This window comes from Mustela erminea, chromosome 10 (genome assembly GCF_009829155.1).
Source record: "Mustela erminea isolate mMusErm1 chromosome 10, mMusErm1.Pri, whole genome shotgun sequence".
In the NCBI taxonomy this organism is placed as follows: Eukaryota; Metazoa; Chordata; class Mammalia; order Carnivora; family Mustelidae; genus Mustela; species Mustela erminea.
This window is the reverse complement of record NC_045623.1, coordinates 55,004,107-55,020,724: the sequence shown is the minus strand read 5'-3', so window position 1 is coordinate 55,020,724 and position 16,618 is coordinate 55,004,107. Positions and strand designations below refer to the sequence as shown.

The window sequence follows — 16,618 nt, the reverse complement described above, 5'->3', positions numbered from 1 at the left end:
TGGTGGGATGAGGGGGAGTTGGCAGGGAATAAGAGGAAAACCAAGAAACAGACTCTTCACTACAGAGAATAAACTGATGGTTACCAGAGAGGAGATGGGTAGGGGGAGGGATTAAATAGATGATGGGTACTAAGGAGGGCACTAGTTGTGAAGAGCACCAGGTGTTGTATGTAAGTGTTGATTCACTAAATTCTATACCTGAAACTAATATTACACTATACGTTAGCTGGAATTTAAATAAAAAATTTTTAAAAAGATATACTATGCTAACACTAGTTAAAAGAAAGCTGGGTGGCTACATTAACATCAGACTAAGCTGATTTCAGAGTAAATAATATTACCAGTTATAAACAAGCCACTTTATAATGACAAGAGATTTGATTAATCAAGAGAACATAAGAATCTTACACATATATCTAGAACAAAGCTTCAAGCTACACTAAGCAAAAACTGATAGACTTACAAGGAAAAACTAGATAAATCCACAATTATGGCCAGAGACTTCAATACCTTTCCCTTAATAATTGATGGAAGAAATGGGCAGAAAATGATAGTCAACTTGAACAATGCTTTCAACCAATTTAACCTGATTGTCATTCAGAGAACACTCCACCCAACAGCAGCAGAATATATATTTTTCTTAAGTGTACAGCGAAATTTACATGTAAGTTTCACATTCTGGGCTTTAAAACAAATCTCAGTAAGTTCAAAAGGATTCAGTATAAAGAGTTCACCTCCAATCATGATGGAATTGAATTAGAAATCAATAACAGAAAGATCCTTGGAAAAGCACTAAATATTTAAACACTAAATAGTATGCGTTTCAATAATCCACCCATCAAAAAAGAAATCAAAGGAGAAATTAGAAAGTATTCTGAATAGAATGAAAATGAACATACAATATATTAAAGTTTGTGGGATGCTGCCAAAGCAGTACTTAGAGAAAAATTATAACACAAATCCCTCTATTTATAAAAGAAGAAAAGTCACAAATCAATGATCCCAGCTTCTAGTTTAAAAAGCTAGGAAAAGAAGAGCAAATAAAACCAAAGCAGAAGAAAGAAAAGATCAAATTGGAAATCAATTATATAGAAAACAGAAAAACAGTAGTGAAATACAGAGAAATCAAAAGCTGGTTCTTTGAGATCAATAACATTGATAAATTTCTAGCCAGACTAAAGAAAAAAGAAGAGAGAAGATATAAATTACTAATAGAAGGAATTAAAGAGGTGATGTCACTACAGATTCTAAAACTATTAAGGGATACTAAGGAAATATTACTATGCCACTAAATTTAATAACTTAGATGAAATAAATTCCTTGACAGACACAAATTACCAAAGTTCACTCAAGAAGGAACTGATAATAATATAATGATAACCCAATATCTATTAAAAATTTGAATTTCTTTGTGGGGTTATGGACATTGGGGAGGGTATGTGCTTTGGTGAGTGCTGTGAAGTGTGTAAACCTGGCGATTCACAGACCTGTACCCCTGGGGATAAAAATATATGTTTATAAAAAATAAAAAATTAAAAAAAATTTTTGAATTTCTAGTTAAAAGTTAAAAATCTTCCCCCCCAAAAAAACTCCAGTCCTAGATGGTTTATTAATTTCATCAAACATGTAATGAAGAAATAATGCTAATTGTATGTAAACTCTTTCAAAAAAGTAAAAAGGGAATACTTTTCAATTCATTCTGTAGGATTATCCTAATACCAAAACCAAACAAAGAAAATAAAATTATGGATAGATATCCCTTACAAACAAAGAAGAAAAATCTTTTTTTTTTTTTTTTAAAGATTTTATTTATTTATTTGACAGAGAGAGATCACAAGTAGGCAGAGAGGCAGGCAGAGAGAGAGGAGGAAGCAGGCTCCCTGCTGAGCAGAGAGCCCGATGTGGGACTCGATCCCAGGACTCTGAGATCATGACCTGAGCCGAAGGCAGCGGCTTAACCCACTGAGCCACCCAGGCGCCCAAAGAAGAAAAATCTTAAACAAAATTTTAGTATACCAAATCCAACAGTAGATTAAAAGAATAAATCATGATCAAATGGGATTTAGTTCAGCAACAAAAATTTAAAAAGTAATGTAATTCATCATATTAACAAACTTAGAAAGAAAAACTATAGAATCATCTCCATAGATGTAGAAAAAGTGTTTGACAGAAACCTAACATCTATCCCTGATAAGTCTCAACAAATGGTAATGTAATGGGTTCTCCTCAATGTGACTGATTGCATCTACAGAATGCTTGCATCATACTACATCATACTTAATAGTAAAAGGACTGAATGCTTTCTCCCTAAGATCAGAAACAAGAGAGGGGTATTTGTTTTCACCACCTCTATTCATCATTGTGCTGGAAGTTCAAGCCCGCATCATCAGGAAAGAAAAAGAAATAAAAGGTAATCAGATGAGAAAGGAAGAAGCAAAGCTCTTTACTTACAAACTACATGATTATCTCAAGGTCTTTATGCCAAAGACACTTCAAGGACATTTCTCAATCCAGCACCATTGATATTTTGGGTCAGCTAATAATAATAATAATAAATATAGTAAAATTATTATCATTATCCTTCTCCTCTTTCTTCTTCCCCTCTCCTTCCTTTCTTCTTCCCCTTCCTCTTCACCTTCCTCTTCTCCTTCCCCTTCTCTTTCCTTTTTCTTTCTCCTTCTTCTGTGCAGAGGAAGACAGAGTTTCCTTGCACATTGTAGGATATTTAGCAGGATCCCTGGCCTCTGCCCACTAGATGCCAATAGCCTTCCTTCCCATGTCCTACCTCTTAGGGCTCAAACAACCAAAAATATCTCAAGACGTTGTGAAATGTACCCTGGTGGTGAAACATGCCCCTCCCTGCCAACATTGAGAACCACTGTTCCAGAGTCAAGGTGAAATGTGATTACAAGAATTTGAAAAGGAAAGCAGCTACAGTGGTAGAAGTGAAACATAATAAAGGCTTGAACTACATTAGCAATGAGTAGTCTTGGACTGAAAGGAGTAGGACAATAAGACAAATATCATTGGGATGATAGGGTAGAAAAGCGTAGGAGCTCAAGGTTTGGCTTGCATAATTAGGTGGATGATGGTGTCACTAAAAAAGATGATCATAATACATAGAACAGAAAGCATAAGGATATGTTTCCTTAGATGTCTGTCATAATTACTGAATTTTCTGATTCCAAAGAACTTCCAGATAAAAAGAATGAGAAAAAGTAGAACTTCATTAACTGTACTTTGATTTGATTCTGGGCTTGTAAGCATGAACTTAACTGGTCTTCCTGATCCTCAGAATCATGAGTTACCACTCGCATTGGAATAGAGGATTGTGCAGTAGTTTTGGTTTCTATCAATATCATAAAGTAGCAGAACACCCAAGAGGAGCAAGGAGGGGCATCCAAGTTAAACATGAACTTGTAAAGGGAATCCTTCCACAGTTCCTCAGAAATACAGACATTTCCTCTAGAAAGCAGATAAAGACATGGTACAGCCAACTGGAATGTGCCATTCTACCTTAGTTTGGCAGCTATGTCTACATTTGCTTTATTTTTACTTACAAGGTATAACATTAACATGTTGAAACTTTGTCTTGCTTTATATCTTAGTACATTTCAATCACTGGAAATTTTTATATGCAATAGTAAATAATGGACTGAAATAATTTACCTTAGGATGAAAAGCAAAACACATTCCAGGAGCCTGTCGAGATATCAGAGCTTCACCTTTTTTTTCCTTTTCCCCTCCCCTTTTGCTGTTGCTAGTAGTAGTTCGTCTCAAACGCATCAAATCTTTATTTAAAGAAAAAAAAATATGTCTTATTTCCCACATGAAAAAGTATTGTATATATAATGTGTGTCCCTTCTACAAAGAATAGTATGATTTCTGCCATCTTTTTGTGGTTAGGTTAAAATTAGCAAATACCAGAACAAGATGCTCAGAAAAAGCAATGACTAAGCCCAGGTTCTTTCTTATGTAGCCAAACTCAAACTGGGCACCTCTTACATGAGGCTCACTAGGAAATTTAAGGCAGCACATAACAAGAAAGATAATTTGATTGATAGATATATATGTATGTATACATTCTTTTTACCATGACAGTCTAGTCCTTTCCGTATCACCCATTTCGAGATTCTTCCATCTGCTGATATAGAAACGAGTATTTCTCTTTTGTCGTCACCTGTTGTGCCTCGATCTTGTTCTATCCACTGTAGTTGCCATACAGGTCCCAAATGTTTTTGAGGTGATTCACTAAAATGGGGGAAAGCACGAAATATAGAATCATTGTCATAATTTTTGAAAGGACATAAGTTTAAGTCATAAGGACAGCTCCCTGGAGCATTGTGACCTACTTATAGAATGATGACTTTATTGTTCAAAATTGGACTTTCACTCTAAGTATTTCAAAAAACAGGGGAAATAATCATTTTGTCACATAGTATTTTTTGTTTTTCACATTTCTTACAAAAGGAAAATTTTACTGCCTCTAATTATATTAACTGCCATAACAGAAATACAAAAGAAAATATTTTCTTTCTTTTCAGAATATATTTTTCTTACTCTCTTCATTTACTTTTTCCTGAATAAGTTATTTAAGTTTATTTTGGACACATTGAGTATAAGTATCTTCACCTTTGTAAGGATTTTTTTTTTAATAGCATAAATGAATAAATTATTTAAATCTTACTTAAATAAACAATTACCTCACCTTTCTTTCTATGTTTCAGGTTTGCCCACTGGCTTGATTCTCTCTATGGTAAGATTTAACATTTTTCTGAAGAATTGAAATCGCTTCTCAGATTACTGTTTTCCTATAGAATAATGGGCTGCTCTGTTCATAGTACTGACTCCTTGAAGTTTTTTATGCAAACCTTCCAAAGCAATAGTTATGAATCTCTTTAATATCATATAGTTTTGGGTGCCTGGGTGGCTCAGTTGCTTAAGTGACTGCCTTTGGCTCAGGTCATGATCCTGGAGGCATGGGATGGAGCCCCACATCAGGCTCTCTGCTCAGCAGGGAGTCTGCTTCTCCCTATAACCCTCCCTTTCTTGTGCTCTCTCTCTCTCTCAAATAAATAAATAACATCTTTTAAAAAATAAAATAAAATAAAGTCATATAGCTTTGATCATATGGTAAAAGTTATAGACCCTCTTCCCAGAAACTAGACAAAGGCTTGTGCTTACAAAGCTATGCAAGTATTTTCAACATTAAGCTTAAGGACCCTGCTTTATGCCTATTTTCAGTTCTAGCTAATTATTCAAACACTAATATAAATACACTACTTCATTTTTGCCCACTGGTATCTGATCTATTATAAAAACCTAATATATTCAATATCTTCCACTTTAAACTTTTTATTTTCTCAATGTCAGTCATTCATTCATTTATTCTTAATCGAACACTTACTATAATCCTATTACATGCCTGATATTATGTGACAGGCTGAGGATACAAAGGTAAGACTTAATCCTTCAAGTTACTTACAACTCTTCAGGAAGATGTATGTGATATATATACATATACATACATATACAGTGTAGTAAGTACTATGATAACTAATACAAATGCACAAAAGAATGGAATGGGAAGGTTACATGGAGGGGTGACACCAAAGCAATAAGGGGTACAAACTTTCAGTTACAAGATGAATACGTTTGAGAGATCTAATATGCAGTATGATGACCATAGTTAATATGTACTATATACTTGAAATCTGCTAAGAGAGTAGATCTTAAGTGTCCCCCCCAACACAAAAAAGGTAACTATGTGAGGTGATGGGTATATTAATCAATTTGATTGTAGTAAACATTCCACAATATATATATATATTAAATATTTACATTGATCTGCTTTTTAAAAAACTTAAATGTATATTATTTTTATTTGTCAATTGTACAATAAATAAATAAATAAATAAAGCTGGGGAAATTTTAAAAAATTTTTTTGAAAGAATAAGCATAAACTGTTGAGGAAGGTTGGCGAGGTGGGCAGAGAGCATTGCAGATTTTAGGATAGAGTAAATGAGGAATTATTAAATGTTTGAAAAATAGTGGTATCACTCTCAACAACAAAAACATTCACTCAAAACGAAAAAACATTAAATTTTTACTTCTCCTTTAAAAAAGCACATATTATATGTTACCTAATATTATATGTTTACCTAATTCTTGGATTCTCACCTACTATCCAGAACTGGAACATTACTGTTGCTCTGCACATTATAAATGGCAATGTTGCCATTGTGATAGCCAACTGCTAGGAGATTAGGTGCTCCAATTGAGAAATCCACAGCAGTAACTCCATATGGACTCTGATAAATGCGTTCTGGCCACTGGATAAAAAAATTATATTACATTTTAAAATTGGTTTTGCAGGCCATAAAAGATAGAACATAATGGTGACTAAATGGTAGACTGTGTGGTGGCAGGGGAGACATAAGAAGAGATAGTCTACATTCAGTTACTCCTCTCCTTCTGACTTCCAGTTAGATGAGAACAAAACATCAATTAGTTATTTCCTTTATGTTGGTGAATCCTCAGAACTCAATAATTTTTAAGAAATACAGCATGGCCTTCTCCAATAATTATCCTATTTTGGTAATCTTTCCACAGGATTTGTATGATCATCATAGATCACCTTCTTTAAGAGACAAGTATGGGCTCCAAACAAATTATCTAGCAATGTTCCTATCTTCCAGTATCTGTTTCAGATGCTTGGATTATCTAGACATTTCTAAACAGTGGATTTCTTTTCTACAACTCTGTGAAGAGTTTTATTGTTTTATTTAATGCCTAATCTAAATTCTTTCCTGCTTCTAACAATCTATGTGGAGAAGAAGACAACTTACTGATGATGGATCTTACATCAATTCTTCCATGTTTAAAATTGCTTCTTCCTTCCTTTCTTTTACTTTACATAAACCCAGCTTCCTAATAGAATGGGGATATTTGTAGCTCTAATTTTTTTTTTTTTTGCCCTCTGATCCTTTTCTAAGTTTTCTACTTTACATTTCAGTTATTAATTAAAATTAAAATAAACCTGCAAAGTAACATATTGGTTACAACTGTTTGACAAAAATATGATTGATTCTTATTATTCTTGAAAAATTCATGCTAATAACATGGTCATATTCATCTATCTCATGTATTCAGGATAGCAGAAATCTATCTTATAAGGTGATGATTTATTCATACATTAAGAAACAACCCAGTATTAAATGAAAATTAATTTTCAAAGGATTTTCACTTACAAATTTATTCTTCAATTTGATAAAAAATAATGGCTCAATTCTGGATCATCAGATCTAACAGCACACAGTAAATGTTCAATAAATATTAATTAAATGAATTTATCCTATATCAGCAAAAACAAATTTTAATTCTTACAGATTAAAACCAAAGAAAATAAAGTCTTTCTTGGTCACTTTTTTGGCTTTAATTATCACATACAACTATGTATTTTATGAGAATTATGTCAACATTTAACTAACTAAATATGAGTTTATTCCTATTTGGTTACCATAGGATTCTTTATTGACCAGCAGCAAGCCAATCCTCTTTTTTGCTCTTTAAATCCAAAGTGCCCATAGCCAACAGCCAAAAGGTCCTGAAAACCAGCAAAATACGTTTAAAATAAGAGAGGATGGCATAAAAATATTGGAAAATGTGTAAAGATGCATATTAATGAACTGCATTAAAATAGCATTAAGAAATTTCTATTGAAAAAACACATCTACTATTTTTATTTTACATCTCCATCTTCTAAAGCAAAATAATAATAATCATCATATTTTCAGACTAATGAATATCTAAAAAGAACCAATTGCTAAGAAGTTCTTTCACATATTGAGATACTCTTCCAAGATTGTATTACTACATTATGTTTTATGGGGTTTTGAGAATGACCTAATTATTTTAAATATAAAGACAGGGTGCTATGAACTGAATTGTGTTGCATTCTTAATCCCCACTCTCATTGTATTTGAGGATAGGACTTTTAGGAGGTAACCAGGGTTAAATGAGTTCATAAGGGTCATAATCTTAATCCAATAGGATTGAGGGCCTTATAAAAAGAGGGAGAGACACCGGAGCTTGCTCTCTCTACCATGTGAGAGCACAGCAAGAAGGTGGCCATCTACAAGCCAGGAAGAGAGCCTTCACCAGTAACCAAATCAGCCACCACCTTAATCCTAAACTTCCTGGCCTCCAGAACTACAAGAATATAAATTTCTGGGTTTGTTTTTTTTTTTAACCCAGCCAGTCTAAGGCATTTTGTTATGGCATCCCAAACTGATTAATAAAGCAGGTCATTTCAAGAAATACTTGTAGACAAAAATTTAATAACTGACCAAACCCAGCCTCATCTTCATAATCAGAATATCTTTATCAAAAATATATTATTATATTTTTGCCGCAACCCTATTTTCAAGCCAACATCATCTCTCTATAATTTCCTCTGTCTTAAACCACTCTTCATCACTATTCCTTTTACCCTGACACAGACAAGCTTTTATTAATCAAGCTTTTTCTAGACTCCGCATAGGCACCACTTCCTCTGAGAAACATTCATGAGCCTCTCTTATGTATTCCCACACCACTATTTAGTCCCTTTATTAAAGCACATAGAGACCATTATGCAGGCAGGGTCTCTGGGTGACTAAATTACTACTGCAACTCTAGTGCCTTATCAGAGGTCCTGGCACAGAGTGAATGTTCAGTAAGTATTTGTAGAATGAATTAATAAATATGATACATTATTACTGGTGAAGATAGATGTTTGTCATATTTGAAGCTTCATTAAAAATTATTTAACTTTAATCTCAATAGCACTACATTAACATTTAAAATGCTAGTATATTCAGTTTCTAAAAATGATTGATTTGTCTTTATTATACAGTTAGTATTGATTATTAAATCTCACTTATCTAACAAGATGTTTTAAAATGTAGTTTTATAAAGACCAATCCATACTTAAAGCATTTTATGTTATTAAAAAATAATGTGCATAATTTAAATAATGTTACATACATTTCTATAAAAATGATTATAAAACTTCTGTTTTTTAATAACCATAACAACTAGCATATTTGCACATAGCACCTTATAAGTTGTGGCAGTAAAATAATAAGGCTAATTCTTAAACATAGTACAATGCAGTTTAAACAAACAAATTTGTTTTGACCACTTACAAATACACTAAATATATATTCCAAAGATATTGTCACTACACAAAAGGTTTTTGGAATCTCTAATTGAGAATCATGTCTTCAAAAGCAGTTTATAAACCCCAGGAAAAAATAAGTCTCATTACTCTATAATATCTCTCTCTCTCTCTCTCTCTCTCTCTCTCTTAAACTAAAGAGAAGGAGGAGAGGGACAGAGAGAGACTCTTTAAGCAAGATCCATGCCCAGCGTGGAGCCTGACGTGGGGCTCAGTCTCACAACCCTGAGATCATGACTTGAGCCAAATTCGAGAGTCAGATTTAACCGACTGAGCCATCCAGTCACCCCTATAATCTTCTCTTTTTTAAAAGCAAACCTACTATTCCTAACTTGGTGGTTCCTATAATTTGCCTCAAGATGATTTCTGGCAGCAGTGCAATTAAGAGCAAGAACCCTGGAGCCAGGTGTTTGGATTTGGAGTCTAGCTGTTTTACTTACTAGTTGCATAACTCTGGGAATTTAATAGATGTGTAACTTCTTCAGCCAAGTTATTTATCCTTTTTGTACTTCAGTTTCCTCATCATCATATTGGGGATAATAGTACCTAACTCAGAGTTGTTGTGTTAATTTAAGTGCTGGCAATGGCACCTGGTACATAGTAAGTGCTGTTTAAATATTTGCTATTTTGGGTAGTAATAGTTAATTTTAGGAATCTCAAAATTATTTTGCACATTTTCAGAGTCACTAGAATAAGTATATACTTCTGAATATGATACTCTAAGAAAAATACAAATTTGGGTATACAAGTTTGATATATCTAAAAATTGATTATATATGATCTTCTGGTTTACTTTTCCGTGTCTGATATGGATTCAGAGAATATGGTGTCCCAAATACATCTCCTAAAATAAAAATATGATGTCTTCATTTTAAGGGGAAATTTTAGAACTATTTTCATTTTCCATTTTTGAAGCATGAACTTGTAAAGGAGTGTTAAAACTCTGGTTTATATCAATTAAAATCCCTTGCCTAAAATCTGAGAAAAAGAAAACTTCATTAGTACTTGACAGTTATCTTTAAATGCTAAAGATAGAATTGTTAAGATGTTCAATAACCTACAGGATTTGTTTTATTCCAGGCAAGGCTGCTCACATTAAGACCTTTGGTTAAGTCACAGGAAAAGGACCAAAGTCGTTCCAAATTGGCTGGTATTGTTGACTGTTCTGTACTTATTTCTATTTCTTCTTCCTCTTCCTTCTTAACCTCTTCCTCTGTCTCTTGTTCAAGTTTTTCACCTTCTAGAAAGTCTTCAGGTTCTTCAGGTTCTGGTTCTAAAATTAAATCACAAAAGGAGATTATTTTCCTCTATACCTACAGAAGCCTGGCAAAGTCTACAAACAGCATCTCTATCTTCGAGACACTTCAAGCATCAGTGAATCTGCTGGAACATATGGCCCAAATGGCAAGGCCTCCTGGACCTGTTGTAGAATCCTCTGTTGTTCTGGGTACCACTCAAAGGAGCACCTTTTCAGTTCACTCAGTTAATGAGCCAAGTAACACGTCCAGATGAGGAACGTGTTGCCTTCAAAGAATGAAGAAGTCTACTAGGCATTGTAACTTTTGTTTGCTTCTAAGAGGGGCAAGATGAAACAATTTATCCTTCACCTTGGTAGGTATATCTTGACATACCCCATACCACAGACCCTTGGAAATTTGACTGATGTGGAAAGCCCCTAAAAAATTCTGTCAGATTTATTTCTCACCTTCTGGCATGCAAATACCTTACCAATAAGTCTACTTCTTGTTCACTGGGTTCAGTTAGCATAATATCATCAATATTATGGATCGGTAATGGACTGGTGTGATATTTTGTTGAAGGGAAAAGTACCTGCAGACTCAATTATGACATCAAGCTAAAGAAGAGAGGCCTCAGAGGAAACCAACTCTGCTCACACCTTGATCATGGGCTTCCAGCCTCCAGAATTATGAGAAAGTAAATTTCTGTTGTTTAAGCCACACAGTTTGTGGTATTTTGTTGTGGCAGCCCTAGCAAACCAATACAGCCCCTACCTATTTCTCTTCTAGGGACGTGATGATCAACTAGTCAATGTCATGGGTTTCTGTGAGTCAGACTGTTCTGATTTCTGCTTTGTCTGCTATGGTAACCAAGCCCTCCTTTCCTTTGGTAATTAAGTGTTACCACTTATCTCCTGCCATTCAGGATCTAATTTTCAAGGATTTCAGTTTACTGGCAGCAGTTCCCACTGTAATGTCTGACCTATAGAGAAGAGTGACCACAGAGTTCTTCAAGGATGTTGGGATACCCCCTCACAAATGTATTTCTCACAATTGTGGTAAAAGGTGTATTATCCTTCTGCAGTGGGTGAGAAAGTTGTCATGATAAATCCACCCTAACATTCCAATGTCCCTAAGCCTTGGGATACCTTTCTCTATAGTGTCCCAAAGCAGTTCTGACTTCAACTTCATTTAGTGAAAACCGCATTTTGGTCCAATATTAGCTAACAAGAAAGAAGGAAAGGAAAGGAAAGGGAAGGGAAGGGAAGGGAAGGGAAAAAGGAAGAAGGGACGCCTGGGTGGCTCAGTTGGTTAAGCCACTGCCTTTGGCTTAGGTCATGATCCCAGGGTCCTGGGATCGAGTCCCGCATCAGGCTTCTTGCTCAGCAGGGAGCCTGCTTCTCTCTCTGCCTCTGCCCACCGCTCAGCCTGCTTGTGTTCTCTCTCTCTCTCTCTGACAAATAAATAAATAAATAAAATCTTAAAAAAAAAAAAAGAAAAGAAAAGAGAAAAGGAGAAATTAAGCCATTAGAACAATTTCTAATCCCCTGAACTCCAACACTGGGTCCAGAATCTCTGCGTAGTGGACCCATACCAGTAAACTTGATCTGATGTAACTTTATATTCCTTCCATCTTTACCCTACAACCTTAATATCCATTCCCACATATATTCCTCAGATTTCTGCCTGTATAAATTGGAAAAATCAGCAGTCAATTCTGCAAAAAGTCATAGCAACCCCCCAAATGTGTATAGACCTAACAAGTTACGTAACATGAAACAAAAAAAACAATAGATCTGAAATGAGAAATAAACAAATTCACAATTACAGTTCAGATTTCAACACTCCTCTCTTAATAACTGATAGAACAGGAAGACAGAAAATCAGTAAGGATGCAGATAAATTGAACATCACTATTAACCGTCTTGACCTATTGACAATTATAGAACAGTCCATCCAAAAACACCAGTATACATATTCTTCCCAAGTATCATAGAAATTCTTTAAGATAGACCATATCATGGATCACAAACAAACAAAAAGACCTTAACAAATCTAAGAGAATAGAAATCAAAGTATATTCTCAGACCATAATGGAATTAAATAAGAAATTAATAATAGAATACAGGTAGAAAATCCCAAAATATGTGGATATTAATCGATATTTATAAATAACACATGGGTCAATGAAGTGGTCTCAAAAGAAATTTTAAAAATTTTTAATGAAATGAAAATACAACATACAAATTTTATGAAATTCAGCTAAAGCAGTGTTTACAAGGCATATTTTAGGGAAGAAGAAAATTAAATATATATTTTACATATGTACCACCTATTCTATTCCTAGTTATTGACCCAAGAGGGATAAAAGCAAATTTCCAAGCAAAGACTTGTATACCAATATTTATGCCGACTTCATTTGTATGTTCCCAAACTGGAAATAAATATTGATCAACAGGAGAAAGAATAAACACAGTGCAGGATAGTCATACAATGTAATACTCATCAGTAATAAAAAGAAATGAACTATGATATATTACATTGGCAAATCTGAAAATAATTTTGCTGAGTGAAAAGCCACCAGATAAATAAGGGTACATAATGTATGATTACCTTTATATAAAATTCTAGGAAATGTAAACTAATCTATATAGGGATATAAAGCAAAACAGTGGTTACTTAAAGATGAGGTGGGGCAAGGAGAAACAGGAAGGAAGGATTCTAGAGGACATGAAGAGAAATTTGAGGGTGATGAATACATTCATTACCATTAAATATCATTGTATATATCATCGATTGTGATGCTGTATTAAAGCCTATTAAATTATATACTTTAAATATGTGCAGCTTATTGTATGTCAGTTATACCTCAATAGCTGTTAAGAAATAACAATGGCATATCACTCTTTAAATGAACCCAAGATAATATAAATATTGCAGCATTTTTTAATTGTGAGAAAATGCATTGATATGCATAGATTTTAGCTGTACAGTTTAATAGGTTTCGATAAATATACACACCAATATAACCCACACACCAGTCAAGATAGAGAATATATCGATAAACCAAAAAAGTTTCTTCATGCCCCTTTCCAGGTAAGCTCAACCCCCCACAGCCAAACACTGGTTTGATTTCTATCACCTCAGATTAGTTTTGTTTGATAGCATATCACATAAACGCGTTTGTTGGTATGTATTCTTTTGTGTCTGGTTTCCTTCACTTGACAATGCTTTTGAGATCCATCAAGGTTACTATGTATGTAAGTAGTTCATTCATTTTTATTCCTGAGTGGTGCTCCATCATTTGTTTATGCATTGACCTGTTGATGGACATCTGGGCTGTTTCCAGGTTGGAGTTATTATGAATAAAGTTGCTATGAGCATCCTTACATAAGTGTTTTTTGCAGACATATGTTTTCTTTTCTTGGGTGAATACCCAGGGACAGGGATCACTGGGTGATCTATGCTTAACATAGTCATAGCAATGTGGATTGGGTGGATCTATGCTTAACATTTTAAGAAACTTCCCAGCAGACTTCCAGCATGGTTGTACAATTTCAAACTCCTACAGCAATATATAAAAACCAGTTACTCCATATTCTTGTTTTGGTGTTGTCAGTCTTTTTTAATTTTAGCCATTCAACTAGTGTTCAGTGGCATTTTGTTATGGTTTCAACTTGCATTTCCTTGACAACAAATCATGTTTAGTACCTTTTAAGGTGTCTACTGATCATTCATGTATATTTTAGTGAAGCTTCTGTTCAAATCTTTTGCCTATTTTTTATTAGACTGTCTATATATATTTTTAAAGATTTTAAATTTATTTGACAGACAGAGATCACAAGTAGTCAGAGAGGCAGGCAGAGAGAGAGGAGGAAGCAGGCTCCCTGCTGAGCAGAGAGCCCGATGTGGGGCTCAATCCCAGGACCCCGCGACCATGACCTGAGCCAAAAGCAGAGGCTTTAACCCACTGAGCCACCCAGGTGCCCCAAGACTGTCTATATTTTTTATAGGCTGTATGTGTCCTTTACATTTTCCTAATTTATGTCTTTGGACAGAGGTATGTTGTAAAAATATTCTTCTAGACTGTTACTTGCATTTTCCCCCGTTAACAGTGTTACTCAAAGAGCAGACATTTTAACTACCTCAAAAGCCTTACCAATTTTTTTCTTTCATGTCTTGGGATTTTTGTGTATTAAATAATCTTTTCTGATTCTAAGATTACATTTTCTCTTTTGTCTTCTTCTAGAACTTATCATTTTAATTTTTATATTTAAATCTATAGCCCATCTGAATTAATTTATATGTATGATATGACATGGGAGTTGAGGTTCATTCCCCACCCAATGTGGATATCTTATTGTTTCAGCATCATTTATGAAAAGATCAGTCTTTTTAAATTAGTTCACCTTGGCATATTTGTCAAAAATCAAGTGACCATATAAGTCTGTGTTTATTTCTGGACCCATTCTTATTCTATCTCAGCCATCTATATGTCTACTGTTAGACAAATATCACACTTCCTACATTACTATAACTTTATAACAAATCATTTTGATCAGATAGGGTAAGTCCTTCAACGTTATTCTTCTATTTCAGAATTGGCTTGGTTATTCTAAGTTGTTTGCTTTGCCAAATAAAATGGGTGATCATTTTGACAATTTAATTATCTTTAAGGAAAAATGTTATTGATGTGTTCTATCACATTGATTGATTTGCGGATGTTGAACCAACCGTGCAGCCCTGGAATAAATCCCACTTGGTCGTGGTGAATAATCCTTTTAATGTACTGTTGAATCCTATTGGCTAGTATTTTGGTGAGAATTTTCGCATCTATGTTCATCAAGGATATTGGTCTATAGCTCTCTTTTTTGATGGGATCCTTGTCTGGTTTTGGGATCAAGGTGATGCTGGCCTCATAAAATGAGTTTGGAAGTTTTTAAGGAAAAATTTTAAACACTAAGAAATGTTTCTAACTTTCACTCACATTTTTCTAGCACTCCATAGTTTGTGTAGATCCTAATTTCTGTTATTATTTTTTATCAGTCTGAAGGACTTCCTTTGACATTCCTTGCAATGTTTGTCTGCTGGCAAAGAATTCTCTCAGCTTTCATTTGTCTGAACATGTTTTTATTTCACCTTGATTTCTGAAGGATATTTTCTCTAAGTGTAGAATTTTTTAGCACAGTAAAAATGTCATTGCATTGTCTTCTGGCTTCTGATGAGAAATAAGGTCATTATTAGCTTTATTCTCCAGATGTCATGTTTTTCTCTGGCAACATTTAAGATTTTCTGACATATTACTTATGATGTGCCTCAATGTGGTTTTCATTGTATTTATCTTGTTTAGGTTTCATTGAGCTTCTTATAATTGGTTTAAGATTTTTTTTAAGTACGGAAAATTTTCAGTTACCTTTCTTCAAATTATTTTTCTTCTTCTCCTCCTCTCTTTTCCACTACTACAACCCCAATTTCATGTATGTTAAGTCACATGACCTTGTAGCACAAGTCACTGAGGCTCCTTTTCTTTTTTTTTCTTTTTTTTTTTTCTTCTTAGCCTTATTTCTCTCTGTACTTCAGTTTGGAATGTTCCTACTGCTTTGTCTTTAACCTCACTGATACTGATCTCCTGGTCCGATAAGACCATCCACTGAACTTTTCACTCAAGTATTAGATTTTTCAATTCTAGAAGTTCAGTTTGGCTCTGTATGTAGCTTTCATTGCTTTCCTCATTATATTATTTCCCTTTAAATCCTTAAGTATATGTTAATAGCGTTTTCCTTAATAGACCCATTTTTTAGAGAAGTTTTACATTCACAGAAAAATTGAACTTAAAGTAGAGAGAATTCCTCTACACTCAAACTCATACATGCACAGAAAAAAATGGAACTTAGAGTTCCTCTACACTCAAACCCAGATACATGCATAACCTCCCTCAGAATCATCATTCTGCACCAGTGATATATTTGTTATAATCAATGAGCCCACAATGACAAATCATAATCACCCAAACTCCATAGTTTCAATTAGGGATCACTTCTGGTGTATAAATTCTATGGGTTTGGACAAATGCACAATGGCATGCACTCACAATTATAATAGTCATAGAGAATAGTTTCACTGCTCTACAAATCTTATGTTCTCTGCCTATTCATTCCTC

The 16,618-nt window shown here is 34.2% G+C and overlaps 1 protein-coding gene across 2 annotated transcripts in view; it reads right to left on the bottom strand.

Annotated features, from left to right (window-relative positions):
• Window positions 1–16,618, bottom strand: part of WDR78 (WD repeat domain 78) — an 82,236-nt gene that overhangs the window by 12,991 nt on the left and 52,627 nt on the right. For both annotated transcript variants that reach the window (XM_032302468.1, XM_032302469.1), the window contains 5 exons: window positions 10,282–10,493; window positions 7,520–7,606; window positions 6,181–6,332; window positions 4,094–4,251; window positions 3,670–3,791 (listed from right to left, as the gene is read on the bottom strand). In XM_032302468.1, coding sequence (XP_032158359.1) covers window positions 3,670–3,791; window positions 4,094–4,251; window positions 6,181–6,332; window positions 7,520–7,606; window positions 10,282–10,493 — 731 coding nt within the window. The remainder of the gene's footprint in view (window positions 1–3,669; window positions 3,792–4,093; window positions 4,252–6,180; window positions 6,333–7,519; window positions 7,607–10,281; window positions 10,494–16,618) is intronic.